At 41.4% G+C, this 19,443-nt stretch overlaps 2 protein-coding genes across 3 annotated transcripts in view; both read right to left on the bottom strand.

Moving 5' to 3' along the window:
* LOC125486307 overlaps positions 1-10,283 on the bottom strand; it is a 58,721-nt gene extending 48,438 nt beyond the window's left edge. The window contains exon 1 of the mRNA XM_048613309.1: positions 8,824-10,283. The gene's annotated coding sequence lies outside the window, so the exon portion shown is untranslated. The remainder of the gene's footprint in view (positions 1-8,823) is intronic.
* Positions 10,284-12,267: 1,984 nt separating this feature from the next.
* paqr7b (progestin and adipoQ receptor family member VII, b) overlaps positions 12,268-19,443 on the bottom strand; it is a 20,634-nt gene continuing 13,458 nt past the window's right edge. The window contains exons 1-2 of one of the 2 annotated variants that reach the window (XM_048613249.1): positions 18,181-18,274; positions 12,268-15,745 (exon numbers count right to left, since the gene is read on the bottom strand). In XM_048613249.1, coding sequence (XP_048469206.1) covers positions 14,662-15,720 — 1,059 coding nt within the window. In that variant the 5' untranslated portion in view covers positions 15,721-15,745; positions 18,181-18,274 and the 3' untranslated portion in view covers positions 12,268-14,661. Of the gene's footprint in view, positions 15,746-18,180; positions 18,275-19,443 lie in introns of those variants that run through there. The other variant, XM_048613248.1, reaches the window with a different exon arrangement.

Raw genomic sequence — 19,443 nt, 5'->3', positions numbered from 1 at the left:
CAGCCATCCTGGGCCAGTACTAATCACCATGGGCAGCCATCCTGGGCTAGTAACATCACACCCTGGTCAGATAGTAGTCTTTTCCATCACTTTGTGTCTTGCTTGGCCAGGTATTACAGGTATTTAGAATGCAAATGGTTATGAAACTGTATAATGATGTAATTGGAGTATAAAAGCTGTCTTGTCCACAAGATGTGAAGAGAGATCATGAATATGTTTTAAGGCTTTATTTGCTCGTTTAAATTTTCCAATAAATTTTGCTGGACTTAAACAAGGCCACTGCCAATCGATTCATGCAAATTGACCACAATTTCTGGAAGGATTCCAGTCAGCAAATACTAATCAGAGGGTGCTCTGACATCTTCCTCCTGGAATGTCACAATTATGCATGTATGGACCTTCAATTAAAAGCAAAATACTGCAGATGCTGGAAATCTGAAATAAAAATAGAACATGCTTAAGAAACTCAGCAGATCTGGCAGGTCTGTGGACAGAGAAAAACAGAGTTAGCATTTTGAGTCCAAAGACTCTTATTTGGAATGCGGTGTAAAAGGACACTGGGCTTGCCTTTGCAAAAGTCTGGTTCCAAAGTCTACATCCAGAGTCTACAATATAACATAACCAAACAAAGAGCATGCTGGTAGACTCAATAAGGTGTGTTGCAGAGACCTGCAATAAATGGAAGTACACACTTGGGCTTCACAGCAAGACAGATCAGGGTGAAGTTTCAGAGTGGAGGAAACTTCAATAGGAAGGTGAATAGACTTTCCATGTTGCCAATATGAAACATTGTGTGGACAAAAAAAAAGAAAAAAAAATAGAAAATAGAAACTTTTGCTCCTGTCAAAATCGTCTGCCCATTGGTAAACACATGTTTGTATTCTTCTGTTCTGAGGACAGCAGCTCAATGACTCCAGACTCTAGAACAAAACGGACAGTGCTGAAGAAACACGGCAGGTCTGGCAGCATCTATAAAGAGAAAACAGAGTAAACATTCATGAAAGGACACTGGACCTGAAATATGAACTCTGTTTTTCTCTCTACAGATGCTGCCAGACCTGCTGTGCTCCCCAGCACTCTCCGTTTTTGTTTCAGATTTCCAGCATCCACAATTCTGTGTTTATTTTGTCTTCTCTGTGTCCTGCTCCCTATTGATATGGACTACTCCAAGTAGAGACAGAATATGTGCTGATATGTAACTTTATAATAGACATATCGAACAGAATAAAGTGGAGGTACTTAAAAATTTGACAGAATTCAAAGAAGAAAAACCATCTGGACTAGATGGAATATATTTTAGGTTGCTGATGGAAGCCAGAAAAGAAATTACAGAAGCTCTGGTCTAATTATTCCAAGCCCCCTGAAAATGAAAGTGGTGTCTGAGAGCTGGAGCATTGCAAAATTTATGCCTTTGTTCGAAAACACAGAAGGGCGAACAACTTGGTAATACAGGACCAATCAGTCTAATCTTTTTTGGAGGGATTGTGTAGAGAAATTCCTCTGGGGCAAAATAATTTGGCACTTGGATAAATATCAGATAATAAATGAAAGCTTTCACAAATTGTTCAAGGCAAATTGTTTGATTGACTTGGTCAGGTTGTTTAATGAAGTAATGGAGAGTGTGGATAAGAGCAGTACAGTTAATGCTGTATATATGGACTTTCAATCTGATACGATGTGGAATGCACTACCTGAAAGGTGGTGGAAATCAATTCAGTAATAAATATAAAAAGAAAATTGGATTACAACTTGAAAAATAATCACTTTGCTTTGGGGGAAATGTCAGGGAGGATTGATGTCTCAGGGCAATGAGCCAAATTGTCTCCTTCTGTCCAGTTTCATTCTATTAAACTAACAGGTCAAAAGGTAATTGACAGGATCAAATAGGGATCAGCACTAAATTCATTGCTACAGCTTTTAGTATATTAGCAGTATTAGTTTATTACAAAATATTGTTAGTAATGACTATTAACAAACTCCTTTGAACTGTGTAAGCTCATGAACAGGTTTCTATTGATTCATGCTGTGTAGTACAATCTAGTACAGCAGTATCCTCTGGCTTTGCTTAGGGCCTCTAGAAAGCTATTGGAATGTGTCCAGAATATTGTGAGCATGCTGCAGACTTAGATGACATCTCACTGTTTTAAGTCAGACTGTATTCATTAATCAGCAGTGTTCATTACCAAACAATCTGTAAAAATCTGTGGAATCTCTGCAACAGCTACTAAAATTGAATCCAACAGACATATTTATACCTATAATTATCTCCGACCTGAACAAAAACTAAATTCTCTGATAAAAATGGTAACACATTTTACTTAAGTATGAACACATGAAAAATGACAGGCAGGAAACTGATCCCTCGCCCTGTGCCATACAGTTGCAGTGCTAAATGTATTGAAAAAAAAAGCTTGGGAGTGACCTGATGGAGATGCTTAAGATTATGGAAGTGTTTTTCAATGTGGACCATAGGGAAGAACTTTACACCAAATACCTGATTGAAATGTTTATTGGAGTGGCACGGTGGCTTGGTGTTTGGCACTGCTACCTCGCAGCGCTGGGGACCTGGGTTCGGTTTCGCCCTCGGGGGACTGTCTGTGTGGAGTTTGCGCGTTTTCCGTGCGTCTGCGTGGGTTGCCTCTGGGTGCTCCGGTTTCCTCCCGGACTCGGGGATGTGCAGGTTGGGGGGGTTGGCCATGGGAACTGCAGGGTTACAGGGACGGGCTCGGGCGTTGGTCCGTGTGGGATGCTCTTTGGAGGGTTGGTGTGAGCTTGGTGGGCCGGGTGGCCTGCTTCCATACTGTAGGGATTCTGTGATTCTACACTTGTGTGTGAAAGCAAAATTAGAGACTATAAATATGCATATAGTCGCTGACAAATTGGACAGGGAACTCAGCAGAAATATTTTTACACAGTGTTGTTAGAGTGTTAAACTTGCATATTTTTTATCATAGGGTCTCTGCGGTGTGGGGGTGGGCCTTTCAGCCCAGCAAGTCCACACCGACCTGCAGAGCGTCCCACTCAGGCCCATTCCCCTGTAGCACACCTGGCCTGCGCAACCCTGGACACTGTGCGCGGTTTGGCATGGCCGGTCTGCCCGGCCTGCACCTCTTTGGGCTGTGGGAGGAGGCCGGAGCGCTCGGAGGGGACCTGCGCGGATGCGGGAGGAGGGTGCGGGCTCCATGCAGGTAGTCAACTGGGGGTTGGATTGGGCCTGGGTTCCTGGCGCTGTGAGGCAGCAGTGCGGACCACGGAGTTACCGTGCCACCCTAATTGAGATGATAGAATAAATACATTTTAATAGAGCTTAGATAAAGAGTTTAGAGTGATATGGGCCAAATGCTGGCAAATGGGATTAGATTAATGTAGAATATCTGGTCGGCATGGATGAGTTGGACCAAAAAGTCTGTTTCCATGCAGTACATCTCTACGATTTTCTGACTCTATAATATAATGTTCTATAGAATGCAAGACTTTTTTTCCTACTAGGACAGACCCAGCAGAATGGGCAGCACAGTGGTAAACAATTGGGAGGGAGTTGATCTAGGAGTCCTCAACATTGACTCTCCAGTAGTCTCATGGCACAGGTCATACATGGACAAGGAAATCTCTTGCTAATTACCACTTATGGTGATGAATAAGTACTCCTCTACATTGAAAATCACTTGGAGGAAGCACTGAGGGTGGCAACCATGTAGAATGTACCCTGGGTGGTTGCGATTTCGGAGTCCACCTCCAAGAATGGCTTGGCTGGACCCCTACTGACCAATCTTGTTAGATCCTAAAGGACATAGCTGCTATACTGGGTCTGCGGTAGATGGTGAGGGAAAAAGATATTTGACCTCGGCATTGCCAATCCACCTTCTGCAGATGCATTTGCCCATGACCGTTTTGGAAACAGTGATCACTGCAGTCCTTGTGGAGATGAAATCCTGCCTTCACATTGAGAATACCCTCCATCGTTGTGTGTGGCATTATCACCAAATGGGATAGACATTGAACAGATCTAGAAACTCAAAACTGGGCATCCGTGAGGCACTGTGGGCCATCATCAACCCAGAATTATATTCCAACACACCTTGTAACCTCACGGCCAGGCATATCTTCCACTTTACCATTACGGTCATGTCAGGGTATCAACCCTGGTTCAATGGAGAGTGCAGGAGAGCGTCCCAAGAGCAGTACAGAAATCTTAAGTGTCACCTTGGTGAAGCTACCAAATTTGCACACCAAACAACATAAGCAGTATGTGGTAGATAGGGCTAAGCAATCCCACAGCCAACGATTCAGATCTAAGCTCTTCAGCCCTGTCACATCAGTTGTGAATGGTGACGGACAACTAACCAAGTTACTGAAGGAGTATGCTCCATTAATATCCCCCATCCTCAATGATGGAAGAGTCCAACACTTCAGTGCAAAACATAAGCCTGAAGCACTTGCATCAATCATCTGCTAGAAATGCCAAGTGGATGATCCATCTCAGCTTCTTCCAGTGGTTCCCAGCATCACAGATGCCACTCTTTAGCCAACTTACTTCTCTCCATTTGATATCAAGAACAATTGGAGGCACTGGATACTGCAAAGGCTATGGGTCCCGACAATCTTCGGCAAAAGTACAGAAGATTTGTGCTCCAGAATTTGCCTCACCCCTAACCAAACTGTTCCAGTAAGCTACAACAAAAACATCTTTCCGACAATGTGGAAAATTGCCCAGTTATATACTTAGAACATATCCACTCAGTTCCCTCTCCATTGGTCTACTCTCTCGATCCTTATCAATATTATTAAGCAAAACTTGCAAATGAATAACCTGCTCATTGTCCTCAATTTTGGTTGCACGAGGGCATCTCATTTATTGATCTCCAAATCAGCCTGGGCTCAAATATTTCAAAGATCAAAATGAAAGTTTGAAAATTAGAAGGAAAAGTTGGAATGTGGAGGAAACCAGGCTAGCAGCTTTATAAAATCATGAGGTATATAGATAAATTGGATAGCAAAGGTTGTTTACCCATGTTTAGGGAGCTCAAAACCAGACGGCATAATTTTAAGATGAGAGGAGAAACATTTAAAAGGGATCTTAAGGGCAGTTTTTTCACCCAGTGGGTGGTTGATGGGGAATGAACTGCCAGAGGAAGTGGTAGATGCAGGTGCAGTTACAACATTCAAAAGACATTTGGATAGGTACATGAATTGGAAAGATTAAGAGGAATATGGGCCAAATGCAGATAAATGGGACTAGTTTCGTTTGGGAAATTTGGTTGGCATGGACGTGTTGGACCAAAGGGTCTGTTTCCATGCTGTATGACTCTGACTCTGACTCTGACTCTGAAATGCTACCAACATTTGACACTTGAGCCTGTCAGGAAGGATGAGTTGCTTTTCTGTCTCTCTCCTTATCATGCACCAGCCAGTAATGGATTCTATCGTCTTCCAGGACCTCAACAGTTACTGTTTGGACTCCTTCATCAACTGGCACTACATTGGTGGATGTTGGACTTTCCAGTAAAGTTGCAGTTTGCTGATGCACATGTAAATCAGTTGAAGCTGACTGAGGTTCTCTTTCAAGATAGATAGGAAAGGTGACACCACACCTGGCTCTGCCTGTCTGGTTTGGATCTCAGTTCAAGGTGCATCGGTGATATTCTGCTGAATCTTATTCTGAATATCATGGGAAATCAGGGTCAGACTGCTGCCTTTGACTCAAGGCATTAGCAAGGGCAAGGCATCAACCACAGTCCCCTGAATCCAGGTAGGGGTTTGTCCCCTCCCTGGTCAGTCTTCTGATTAAAGATACCAGAATTTTTATTACTGTTGCCTGACCTGTACCAGATCTGAAATTGCAACTGTGTGGGTTCAATGGACTGTTGTGTCTCTGTTGGTCCCAGTTTGGTGGACATTTGAAAGTAGCTAAATGGGTTATTGTTGGTAAACATTTCAAATGCTGCCCAGATCAGAATGCCTCCGAACCTCTTGGAAATAGCTCACCTCAAAGCTAGCAATTTGTGTTTCATACTGAAGAAATTCGCCATTTCCCTCTTGTTCAGCTTGAGACTCTGACCAGCATAAACAATAAACATTATTTTCTGCCCTTGTACTGCTCCTAGGCCGAGAAACTGTCATCAATTTTCAGTACGAAAGGAAGCAGTAAATCTGGGTAGCCATGAACATGTGATGAAACATGGTTCTGCTTAAGGGTGCAAATGGAGTCTTCACATGCTGGGGTCAAACTCCCTCACACGTTCTACAATTTGCTGAGGAAACCAGAGAACGTTGCACTAACAGAGTCATAGAGACATACAGCACAAAACAGACCCTTCAGTCCAACTTGTCCATGCTGACCAGATACCCTAAATTAATCTAGTCCCATTTGCCAGAATTTGGCCCACATCCCTTTAAACTCTTCCTACTCATATACCCATCTAGATACCTTTTAAATATTTTAATTGTACCAGCCTCCACCACTGCCTTTGGTAGCTCATTCCATTCATGCATCAACCTCAGTGTGAAAAAGTTGTGCCTTAAGTCCCTTTTAAATCTTGCCCCTCTCACCTTAAACCTATGCTCTCAAGTTTTGGACACTCTAACCCTGGGGGAAAGACCTTGTCTACTTACCCTATCCATGCCCCTCATGATTTTATAAACCTCTATAAAGGTCACCCCCTCAGCCTCCAATGCTCTAAGTAAAAAAGCCCCAGTCTTTTCAGCTTCTCCCTATAGCTCAAACACTCCAACTCTGGCAACATTCTTGTAAATCTTTTCTGAACGCTTTCAAGTTTCACAACATGCTTCCTATAGCAGGGTGACCCAAATTGCACACAGTATTCCAACTGTGGTCTAATCAATGTCCTTTACAGCTGCAACGTGACTTCCCAACTCCTATACTTGCTGCACTGATCAATAAAGGCAAGCATTCCAAACGCTTTCTTCACTATCCTACCTACCTTTCAAGGAAATATGAACCTGTATTGCAAGATCTCTTTGTTCAGCAACACTCCCCAGGACCTTACCATTAAGTAAGTCCTGCCCTGATTTGCCTTTCCAAAATGCAGCTCCTCACACTTATCTAAATTAAACTCCACCTGCCACTCCTCAGCCCATCTGCTTAAGATCCCATTGTACTCCGAGGTAACCTTCTTTACTGTCCACTACACCTCCAATTTTGGTGTCATCTGCAAAATTACTAACCATTCCTCCTGTGTTCACATCCAAATCATTTTTGTAAATGACAAAATGCAATCCACCCAGCACTGATCCTTGTGGCACACTGCTGACCACAGTCCTCCAGTCTGAAAATCTTGGCCACATTGTATTTTTTTTTTGTTTTAATATGATACTGAACTTCAGTTTCATGGCTAATCAAGCTTATTTTTATCCCCTTCCTGAACCATTCTTCCTCAATCTAATATACATTTGTTGTGAGTCATGAACTAGCTTCTTAATTGCCTCCCATTGGTCATCAATCATTTTTTCTGCTAAACCTTTTTCCCAGTACACTCCAGCCAATTTTGCCCTCATCCCTATGTAATTAACTTATATAGCACAGTTGTTTCCACCCCAGTTTCTCACTCTTAAACTTATTGTTAAATTCTATTATGTTATTTTCACAGTTCCCTAGGAGATCTTTTATTCTGAGATCATTATTAAACAAACCTCATTACACATTACCACATCTAAAATTGTCTGATCCCTTGTTGGATTCACAACATATTATTCTTGGAAACTGAAATCTCCAATCTATACGAAGATTAAAGGCATTGTTAATATACTGCTTCTTTTTTAATCTCCTGAAATATTCTCTTTCTACAAACTAGCTACTGTTAGGGGGATTAAAGACAACACCCAGCAGTCTTCTTACTTCTGCTATTTCTTACCTCTACTCACATGGACTCCTCATTATCCAATCGAAGATCATTTCTTGCTATTGTACTTATTCCACCTTATACTAACAAAGCTACTCCACCATGCTGCCTGTTATTCCAAAAAGTCCTGAATATTTAGTTCCCAACTTTGATCTCCTTATAACAATGTCTCACTTTCACAGCTAAGATCATACCTTGTAACCTCTATTTATACCAGTAATTAACTTATTTTGTTCTGAATACTATATGCATTAAAGAATCATTAATTTTGTCTTTTTATCATTTTTCCCCTACAGACCATATTTAAACATCTATATACAATCTGACCATTCCTATTCCATACTGTGTATCATTATTTGAATAGCTTCACTGTAATGCCACCAAAGCCTTATTTGTTCCCCTTTCCCAAACTGCCCCCCTCTATTTAGTATAAAACCCTCTCTACAGCCCTGGTTTTTCAATTCACCAGTTCAAATTCCTGCCGCCAATACCTGTGGCTCCAATGATCCTGGAGCAGCTTTGACCTCCCACATGGTCATTACCAGTTTCAACTCTTCCACCATCCACTCCTTCTTGGCCAGGCACCTTTCAACCCATTCCACCAAGATTTCATGCCTGTGCAATGGAATTTTACTATGTCAGAAATGTAACAGGAAATTTAAACACATAGAAAAACCAAAGATCATGAAGCAGAGATTCCTTGTTCCATTGGTATTGGGTCATTATAAATGTTAAGGGAAATTAAGAGTTAAACCAGGAACTATTTACAGTACCCACACATTGGGTTGGCGGGAGCCTGGAGAACACCAGCTCCGGTTATCGACTTATACAGAGAGAAGAAGAATCAATTCTTGTAACCTCATCAAATTACTTTATTAATGTATTAAACAAGACACGTGTTGCCTATATGTTTTATCACAAACTAGACCTTATATATTTCCCCACAAACTGAACTAAGACTTACTTATCCACCCATTAGATTTCTCCAAGTAGTCACAGAATATAAAAGCTAATACCCGATCAGGATAGCTGCTGCTTCTGCTGACAAGGGCTGACGCTGGCCGGGCGCTGCACTCAATGTTGTCACCACATCCCTTACGTAGAGTCTACTTCTGCAACGGTTGGTCTTTGGAGTTTTCACTGGCTGCATGCCCCAACGGTCTTCTTTTTATCAGAGATAGTAGGATAACAACGTATAGAGCTGGATGAACACAGCAGCCAAGCAGCATCATAGGAGCAGGAAGGCTGACGTTTCAGGCCTAGACTCTTCTTTTTATTCTTTCTTTTATCCAACTCAAGTCGGGCTGTTTTCTTCCTGTTGGGACAGGCTAATTCACTTATTGCATGCCTTTACCTTATTGGCCCTGGCCCAGAGACTTAGGTAGCATTATCTCATTATTTCTCATCCAAATAAGGCTTTTGCATTACCTCATCTTTCTTACTTCCTGCACAACATTGTTAATTCAATCCGGTTTAAATTGGCTCAAAATAGCACTTGGGTGCAGGTCATTTTTAGTTCACAAGCTGCTTCTCTCTTCATATCAGCACCTTTGCATTCAGTACTTCCTGTTGATGATGTTGGCAGCTGGTATCCCCCCTCTTACCCTGTTCTCTCTCTTTATCTTTCTGCAGCCTCTGGCTAATGTCTCCCAGGCAGCGATGTCAGCAACTTGTACCTTTCTCTCTCTCTCTACCTCTCTGCAGCCTCTGGCTAACACAATGGACTTAGGAATTCTTCGACTATCTTCTCCCCTTCCCATCAGCCTTTCTTCCACCAAAGCTGCCCTCCCCCACTGTCACCATCTGCTGCTGAAGGTCGCATTACAATAATTTTGAATGCCTCCATTAAATCTATCCTTATTTCTCTCTGGTCTAATGTTGATTCAGCAGTCATTCCACAGAATTGAAGTCCTGGATACCTGAAATAATTCTGCTAAATACTGACTTGCATTTACGTAGCGCCTTTGACATTATAAAAATGTCACAGTCACATAAGCATTGTGATAACCTTTGACATGTCACATAAAGATATTGGGACAGGTGAAATGAGATATCAGAGCTGAAATGAAGTGTGGAGGGGGCAGCATTTATGCAAGGGTAGAATCTAGCATCTGCAGTAATTTACTCCTTGATTAAATAAGAGACAGTCTGAAATGAAATTAACATTTTTGCACAAAGCCGGGCTGCCCTTTGGAGGCATGAAAAGGTCTTTATCTCCTGTTTTGACTTGCAGCACAATGAGAATTTTCACATGTTGGAGATGGAACCTCATCCACAATTATAAAACCCTGAAAACAAAAACTTGTGCAGAGAATATGCATCCAGCTGTAACTTCAAGGGACTTCTCTGACAGAGCAAGGGAGTTGAAACTAAGAATGCAGATCTCAAAACATTTCAAGAAGAAAATCACCTGCCTGCCTGTAACAGAGTATGTATAATTGGGCAAAAGAATAAAAACAAAGTAAAACAAAGTATGAATAGTGAAGAAGGCATAACAAGGTTGAAAACTGATATAAATAGATTGAATGGTACATGTCTTGCAGGTGGGATAGAACGTGGGAGAATATGAATTTGTTCATTTCAGCAGGAAGAATAAAAAAGTGTTTCTTAAATGGAGAATGTTTGCAGAGTTCTGAGGTGGAGAGGGATCTAGATGTTCTATTGCATGTGTGCAGATACAGAAAGGAAGGCTAATAAAATGCTTTTCCTTTATTCCAAAAGGAATAGGATATTGAAGTGAGGTTATGCTTCAGGTATACAGGGTTTTGAGGTGATCACAGCTTGAATACTCAATGCAGCTTTGGTCTGCTTGTTTAAGGATATAAATGCATTGGAGGCTGTTCAGAGGAAGCTGTCTAGGCTGGTACTGAGCTGTGTTCTGTGTGTTTTCACTGGAGTTTAGAAGAGTAAAGTGTAAAGTGTACAAGATCATGAAATGTCTTAATAAGGTAGACTTTGATAGAACATTTCCTCTTGAGAGGAAAGTTCAGAGCTAGGAGACACTGTCCTACACTTAAGGGCCACCCTCTTATTACAGTGATGAGAATTCTTTTCTTTCACAGAGTTGTGCAATTTTGGAACTTCCTGCATCAGAAGGCAGAGGTGTCCGGGTTATTGATTTTTGTTTTAAGAAAGGGTGGTGATAAATAAATTCTTGTCAGGCAGGGAAAGCTGAAACTTTAAAAGTAAATGCAGTCTTAGCTTCTGCTGAAATTCCAAGAAGCAAATCAACCAATCACTGACTCAACTTAAAAACCTTGCACTTGAAAGATACCAGAAAACTATAAGTCTTTCTTTTCTACTTGACTCCAACCCCTTTTAAGTGTGCACCTGTTTATGAAAGGGTCATGTGACTGCAAAGGGCCATACGCTTGATGTGTCTTAATTAATTCTCCCCCAGGATTAACACTGAATAAGACTGCCGTTTCTCAAAAAAAAACCTTGTAATTGCCTCCTCACCACTTACAGCAAAATCAGTAACTGGTTTAATTGGATGAAGGTGTAGCTGTGTGTTAAAAAGAAATTGAATCCTTTATTACAACCAAATCAGGAAGCTGAAAGGGGAATGTGTTCAGCCCTCCTGACCCGATCGGAACATATTCAATCAAAGTTCCATCCTTGCTGTCATAAATATTTATCTCATTATCCTTCCAATGTCACTTCTCCCTCGTCTGTGTTCATCAGAACTGGTGCACCCATAGGGAAATGGTGCAAGATATCAAAATGACGTAGAATCTTGGCTCAGTCCATTTTAGGCACCAGCCAATAGCAGCACCACCAGACGCTGCAGAAAGGGATGTACAAGTTTTACACCATCTAACAGCATCTGCTCTCTCTTGAAGACAGAGGCTTTGAACAGGGCCTGTCCCCTCAGGACCACTTCGCAACTACTCTCCATGGCAACCATTCACAACCTCAGCTCTCTTAAAGATCAATCACTGGAGAAAGTTTCTGGAGATTTGACAATTACTTGTAAACCCTGCCCTTAGCAAAGCTAGGTCATCATAATCAGCAGGCAATGAATGCCCTTGTAGGATTTACTTTAAAAAAAAAGCATTTTGAATCATGACACGGTTCAATCCAAATATGCAGGTCAAGTCTTGCTGATCTATGGCAGCCCTAAGGGTGGCACAGTATCTGCAACACTGATTCTAGCTGATAGCTGACCAGGTATTCACTGTGGCAGTGCGATCTAACTAGGTCGTTAACACCAATTGGCCTTTAATGGATGTAATGTCAGGCATTTCAGAACCACCATCACTAGTCTGGTAATTATTAGGTCAGAATATTACGGAAATCACTTCATCTTTTCCACAAACATATTTCAGTAACATATAGGTGTTTTACAGAGAGGATGATTCACAGACTGGGAAGAGAACTTGACAAAATACTTACAGCCAGGAAAGGGTTCAAATGATTTTTTTTATTTTAGAGTGAGTATGAGTACGGAAGCTGAAAAATGTTTACTTCATCAATGCAATCTCCATCTGTTCCCTTGTCAGTCCTGAAAGTGACTATTAGAGGAAGAGTCAAAGCCCACAATTCACTTTATTTTCAAACAAGAGAGAAAGGCTCCAACAAAATGATATGTTAAGGAAGAAGGAAACAAGAGGCAGCATCTCATCTTAAGCCAGCACTTGTCTCACTGAAGACAGCAACAAATGGATTAATTTCCCTTGGAACATTCACAAATACTTAGCACAGCTCATGTCTAATCAAGAAGGGGTCCATTTGCTACAGATTGTTTCGTTCACCCACTTGAAGTCTCTACATTCATTCATAGTCCATAGCCCATTATCTGATAATACTTCATGATGGAGATGTTTTCTTAGTTTTATTTTTATCCAGGATGGTTTGCCATTTCTTTCCCCTCTTAGTGGGAGGATGAGTAGGAAGGTCATAAGTCTACTTCAGCTGGAATGGGAATCAAACCTCAGCTTCTGAACCACAAGCTAACTCGCTTTTCACTATCTGTGCAATAAGCAGCATAATTTGTTTGCTATGTGTGACATTTTCTTAATGCAACACTGTTAGATCCAAAACCTGTACACAGTCTGCTCTGGTCATCCAAGGATTAGTAAATACTTTTTCTGAAGTGAAGAGGCCATGGGATCACATCGTCCTCCAAAATGTATGCTGACACTCTCAATTCTGGAGTCATGGTATGCTGGAATCAAAATATCATTTCATTATCAAACTGAGACCTTTCCTACTGTGGCAGGAGGGCATAATCTATCCATTTCACTATTTCAAAGTATAGAAAGGTGTTTTCTCCAGTATCTTGGCCAATACTCCATGTTTCAATCAACGTCCCTGACTATCATCATCTCATTTGTTTGTGCTGCATCCAAGTTAGATGCCACGTTTGCTAATTGATCAGAGCAACAACAGTTCATTAAAAGTATTTCATTGGATGCAGAGGGGCATCATGGGATCATGACGGACACCACACAAATGCAGGTTTGTTTATTCTCCTTCCCTAAAAGGTGCATCCAACAGTAGAGCATTGCAAACAAACAACACAATTTGTAGACGATATCTGGCACAATGGTAGAAAATAGGATTTGGCAAACTATACACTGACTTTTGAAAGGTTTTCTAGTCAATTGTGTAGAAAATGTACACTAGGAAATTCTTTGTACCTCTGATATTGCACCATCTGAGCTTGCAATGACATCAATGTAGTGGACAACGTCACTGAGAAAATCTCCAAGTCAGCTGATCAGGGGTTGAATGGGATGCACTGGTATGGAATTGAAACATCAAAATGGTTGAGGAGCAGAAAATAAGATGCACTGATTCTGTCAGGGCTGCTTTGCCAAATGTATTTCATTTCTACCATTAAAAAAGGTACTATTGGGAAGTGAACAGCAATTATCACTCACAGGTCAACATGACATGACATGACAATGTGCAACCTTCTTGACCAATGTGAAACGTTGGCTTTGGTACATGTCAAAGCAATTCATCAGTTAGCATCAACCAAATAACGCAGTTTGAGTATAATTCTGGACAGTTGGAAATATTGACTACTACCAAAAGAAAGCAGGGAAACCAACAGAATTTGAGTAAACAAAATTAAAATGCTGGAGAAACACAGCAGGTCTGGCAGAGTCTATAGACAGAAAACAAGAATTAATGCTTCAGAGTTCAGTGACCCTTTGTCGAAAGAACAAGTTTTGAAGGTGGATAACCGGATTCAAAAAGTTGACTCTGCTTTCCCTCTACAGATGCTGCCAGACCTGCTGAGTTTCTCCAGAACTGTTTTTGTTTCAGATATCCAATGTCTGGAGTTGAGTGTTTATTTTAGGATTTAAGTAAAGTTGGACAAATTAAATAAACAGACCAAAGAATGGCTGCTGGGTTAAATAATTAAAAATTCAGGCCCATCACTTTTGATATTCAGGCATATTTAGGCAGGTCATATTGAAAAATGCCCAAGCCAAAGGCACTCATTGTCTGAACTTAACAGAGCAACACTTGTTTGAACATGTCAATTACAACAGAACACGTGGTTTGAACCAGCACCTTCTGACAAAATTCAAATCTGAAGCTGAATGTTCAGCAAAGGATATTCATTAACATGACAACATTGAGTATGTGACCGACATTTTCTAAAGTTGCTATCTGTCTCAATGCAAAACAAATTGAGGTCAAGTTCAACCCAAGAACAAAAATCCCTGCCCAGCAACCAACAGATGGGGCCACCCTTCCCTCCTCCCCCTGAAAACCACACCCAGAAAAGATGAAAATGTCCTGAACGTACTGATGTTGAACATTATAAATTGAGAAGTGACAGTCTTCATTTGTCCTTGTGGCTCAGTTTGATTTTCATGAGGTGCCTCATGTAAAGCATTGTGGCAACACTGGAGGAGATGAGGATTACAAAACAGGTGACCACAGTCCAGGTGGAGTCTCTGTGCCAAATCCGATAGAAGTGCTGTCTATTTTTGTAATCCAAATGGACAGCTTCCAGTTGGGCCATGGTACACAGGACCATGAACACATGGAAAATCTGGTGCCCCTGCAGGAAAATGTCGCACTTCCCTGGGAACCACTTCTCTGGGTGAGGGCAAGAGAAGAAGTGAGCACTAATAAGGAAGAAGATGATCTGGCCTGAATGGTACCAGATGGTGTCATCGGTGCAACCAGAGGAATAGCAATTGTTTATCCGGTGCAGTATAGGGCTAATGTCTAATATGTAGGCCAGCCCTGCTGGCACTACCTGGTAGAGTTTGCGTGTCCAAGGACACAGTACCTTGGCATTGGATTTTGAGTAGCAGCATCCCAAACAGGACATCCAAGCCAAGATGGTAGCCATTGGGAGATAGAAAGGCTTGATAATGTGGTACCACTCCTCTTCAACAGAGTAATAGTAATGGACCAAAGCACTACCATACTGATAGATGGCCACACCAACATAGTCCAAGAAGAAGAAGGAGTAGTGGGCAAATTCAGAGGTCGAGTGCAAGAGATGGGCCAAGGAACTGAAAGTCAAGTAGGTGAAGGCAGACAGGAGAAGGATCAATAGTGGCAGTGCATGGGGATCAGACAAAAACTCCACTGTCTCAGACAGCTTCTGAAATTTGAGGAGGACGACCAGCGCAGCAATCAGATGGGTCCAAACATTGACAGATTCATTGTGCCGCTGGAACAAGGTGAAGAAGTAGTAGCGCCAGCTCTGTTTCACGGGCCTGTAGCCAGAGTAGATGTACGGTTCACGGAATATCTGTGGCACTTCACAATCCTTCACTGCGCATGGCAGGCTAGGGATAGACTGCTCCACCAGGCTCGGGATCTGACGGATCTGCTGGATATTGATGAAGAGTCTGCCAATCTGATCCATCACAACTGTTGCCATGGTCACGCTGGGCTTGTTACAAGGTCTAGATTTTTAGAACAAAAAAAAATCCAGTTAATAAGGTCATTGAGGAATAATGAGAGTGTAACTCAATCAAAAACAATAGGTGGTAACTTTAAGGCTGAACACAGCAACCTCATTTTAAGGGAATATACAGCACCATATAAGGCCTCAGGATATCCAGGAGTTCATTCATAGCCATATACATATTGCTGAAGTACATTAACTGTGGTATCACAGGAAATTTCTGCACAGCGAAATCCCACAAACAAATTAATAGGAAATTCAGAAGAAACACCTTTACACAGAGCAACAAGAGTGTGAAACTCACAAAACAGGATGCTGTCGAGGTAAATGATGCAGACACGTTTAAAGAAGCAGCTAAATAAAGTACACAAAGAGAGAGAACGTTACATGGAGTGCAAGACAAGAAAAAGCAGGAGGTGTGAGTGATAGATTCACATCAGTGTGAACTAGTTGAACCATATGGCTGTTCCTGCACTGCATTGTTATAAGCAATGCTGTCAATTAATTGAAAACAGAAATCAGATCAGAAAAAAGATCATTTATATTATAAAATCAATTATATAACAGCACATCAGTGGTCTTTCGAAAAACATTACTAAATCAAAATAATCAGGTGCATTTTTGTCAGTTTTTGTCTGTTAAGGGCAGGGTATGGTGCTCCTCAAACTCCTTCCTACTCTGACTGCATTCCAAAGCTTAAAAATTGCAATGTTGACTGGCAGGATGGTAGTGTGGGGTGGAGGCAGAAAACGAAGTAAAAGAAAAAAAGTGTTAGTCTTACAAAATCTTTTGTTTTAACAGCTCACTTATTGTTTGGAGCAGGCAGCAGGCATCTCAGATTGCTCAGTTAATCTGCACCCATCAGCAAAAAAATGACAGCACTCACTGGGGTACCATTATTGCATTGGAGCGCTCAACCTCAAAAATCCTGCTTTGTGACCATACCCCTTCCCCTTGGGGTTGCATTCCAATTTGGGAAGACCTACCTTAGCTAAAAAGTGAAAAACAGGAGTGGGTTTATAGATTAGAATCCACCAGTGGACTACCGGTGGCTTGAAGCCATTAAGTTGGACTAGAGGGTTTCAAAGCACACTCTCCCAGTTATAACACGTTACCATTCCATCCACCCTGCACCACTGTGCCCAACTATACCTCCCTTCAAAGTGCTCAACTCCAGAAGTTCATTTCTGTCATGCCTTCCACATTATTGCAGAGATATTTGTTGGAGCCTCTTCATCGAGACCCCTTTAACGATTAATCAGTTACAGTAACAGGACTAGCACGCCTTTGTTCATTTTCTGTCAATCTGCCTGCTTAGACAGACAGTCTCCATGACACCAGACAAGCACTGGTTGATTCTATTAATCAAGTTGCAGTGGAGCTAAATCTCAGATACATCTCCAAGAATGAATCAGCACAATTTGCTTGTGATAATTCATCTCTCCTGCATCATCCAGTTAATTGACCCTTCCAAATCAGTATTCCAACTTGCATCAGCATTCAATGTTTAAACAAACAAAATAAATATTTTTTGTGACTGCGTCATTGTATTGAAAATGTTTGTGCAGTTTTACAGAGAAAATTTCCCCTTTGCTTTTTCCAAGTTTAAAAAAGTGGCTTAAAAGTATTTAAGAAAACAAGTTCTGAGGATTTATTGGCAGAAAACCTCTTGGTTTAATGGTTCTACATTAAGTATGTGTGCAAACAATTTGGATCCAAATCCAGTAGGGAATGGGTCAAAAGAAAGAAATCCCCTAGCCTGGCAATCTCATTCAGACCCAGAATATCTGATATGGGAAATGAACATTTATCACAACAGCACTGCAGATGGAACCATTCTTTATCAGTTATGTTTCAGGCAATGTTGGGGGACACCCAGCGAGTTCTACAGTGTGGCAAACTCAAATTATACTTGCCCCCAACTATACTGAATGGAAAAATGTAGAAGAATTTTTACTCACTATCTAAACTGACATGTCCCCCAAAGTGCTTCATAGGCCATTAAGTTGCATGTACTGATTCTGATAAACGTGCACTATGTTGTTATGTGAAAACTTGTGCTTTATTTCGGTACTCTGTGTTGAAGTGATCCACAGCTCAACATCTTGATGCCTCATCTTAACAATTACTATATATAATGTCAAAAAAGTAACAGAAGACATGTATCTCAATAAAAGATGTAATAATTTGAGAGCTGTGTTAAGCAGGGATATGAGAGTGGAGAATGATTTGAGCAGCTTGCTGCTCCTAATGTGGACATGGAAGGATTTGCTAGATCTTACTGATTAAAAAGTATGAGGAGTAAAGAAAAAGGTGCCCCACTACATCCCCAAAAATGTTCCTTGGTCCGATTTATTTTGTTTGGGGAGGTTGGCATGAGGGGGGAGAAAAGAAAGGAATGGAGCGGGGAGAAAAAAAGGAAAACTGTATTACCAAAGAGAGTTTGCATTTCCAATTTCACCACAATAGCGCACACAGGAATCTTTGCTGACAGACACATAACACCACAACCGAGGTGGCAGTGAAATCAACCTCAAATCTGTTGGAACAGACAGTTACAAGGATGACAACCAGACAGTTTCCAACTGTAATTTACATTTATTATTGTACTTATCAAGTAAGTGGCTCACAGGGTGTGTTACCAATCAAAATTTAACACAGCCGCAGCCAAACATTGGGACAGATAATCGTAATCTGTCAAACTGATAAAGTTTAAAGGAGCATCTTGAAAAAAAAGGTTTGGGGTAGAGAAGTGCAGATGATTAGGGAAGGAATTCCAATGCTTACTGCCTAACTGACTGAAGGCACAACTGCCGATGTACAGCAATTAATTTCAGGGATGTGGAGGATCGTAGCGTTGGGATGGTTGTAAGGCTGGAGGAGGTTACAGAGGCAGAGTGGGCTGAACGATCATGAAGGAATTTGTAAACAAACATTAGAACCTTAAAAAAAACAACTTTGCCAGAGCCAAAACCAATGCAGATCAACAAATACAGAGGGACAAATGGGTGAACTAGACTTTAAGTTAGAAAATGGGTTGCAGAGTTTAGCATGAGCTCAAACGTTTTCACAGTGTAAGGTAAGAAGCCAGCCAAGGGAGCACTGGAATACGCCCATTTATGTCACAAAAATTTACACGTGAAATTGACAGGCAGGTTAAGATCAAATGGTCCATTAAGCCGAAATAAAAACCAAAAGAACTGCGGATGCTGTAAATCAGGAACAAAAACAGAAGTTGCTGGAAAAACTCAGCAGGTCTGGCAGCATCTGTGAAGAGAAAATCGGAGTTAACGTTTCAGGTCTGGTGGTAAAGGTCACTGGACCGGAAACATTAACTCTGATTTTCTCCTTCACAGATGCCGCCAGACCTGCTGAGCTTTTCCAGCAACTTCTGTTTTTGGTCCATTAAGCCTACCTGACACAATGTCCAGAGCATCATGACCAGATACCCCAGGGTTTCAGCACAAAAAATAAAGGTCAACATTTCAATGTAGTCCTGCCCTATCAGAAATGCCATCTCCTGAGTGAGCCATTCAGCTTAGGCCCTATCTGCTTGCTTTAGAGGCTGCTAAAGATCCCATGGCTCTATTTCAAAAAGAGGAGGGGAGTTATGCCTCCTGTCCTTGCCAATATTCATAAACATTATGAATGCAGGATAGAGATAGTAAGAACTGCCAATGCTGGAGTCAGAGATAA

The sequence above is a fragment of the Rhincodon typus genome, chromosome 27 (genome assembly GCF_021869965.1).
Source record: "Rhincodon typus isolate 14 chromosome 27, sRhiTyp1.1, whole genome shotgun sequence".
Lineage (NCBI taxonomy): Eukaryota > Metazoa > Chordata > Chondrichthyes > Orectolobiformes > Rhincodontidae > Rhincodon > Rhincodon typus.
The sequence above is the reverse complement of the archived record's forward strand: the minus strand, read 5'-3'. Positions and strand labels throughout refer to the sequence as shown.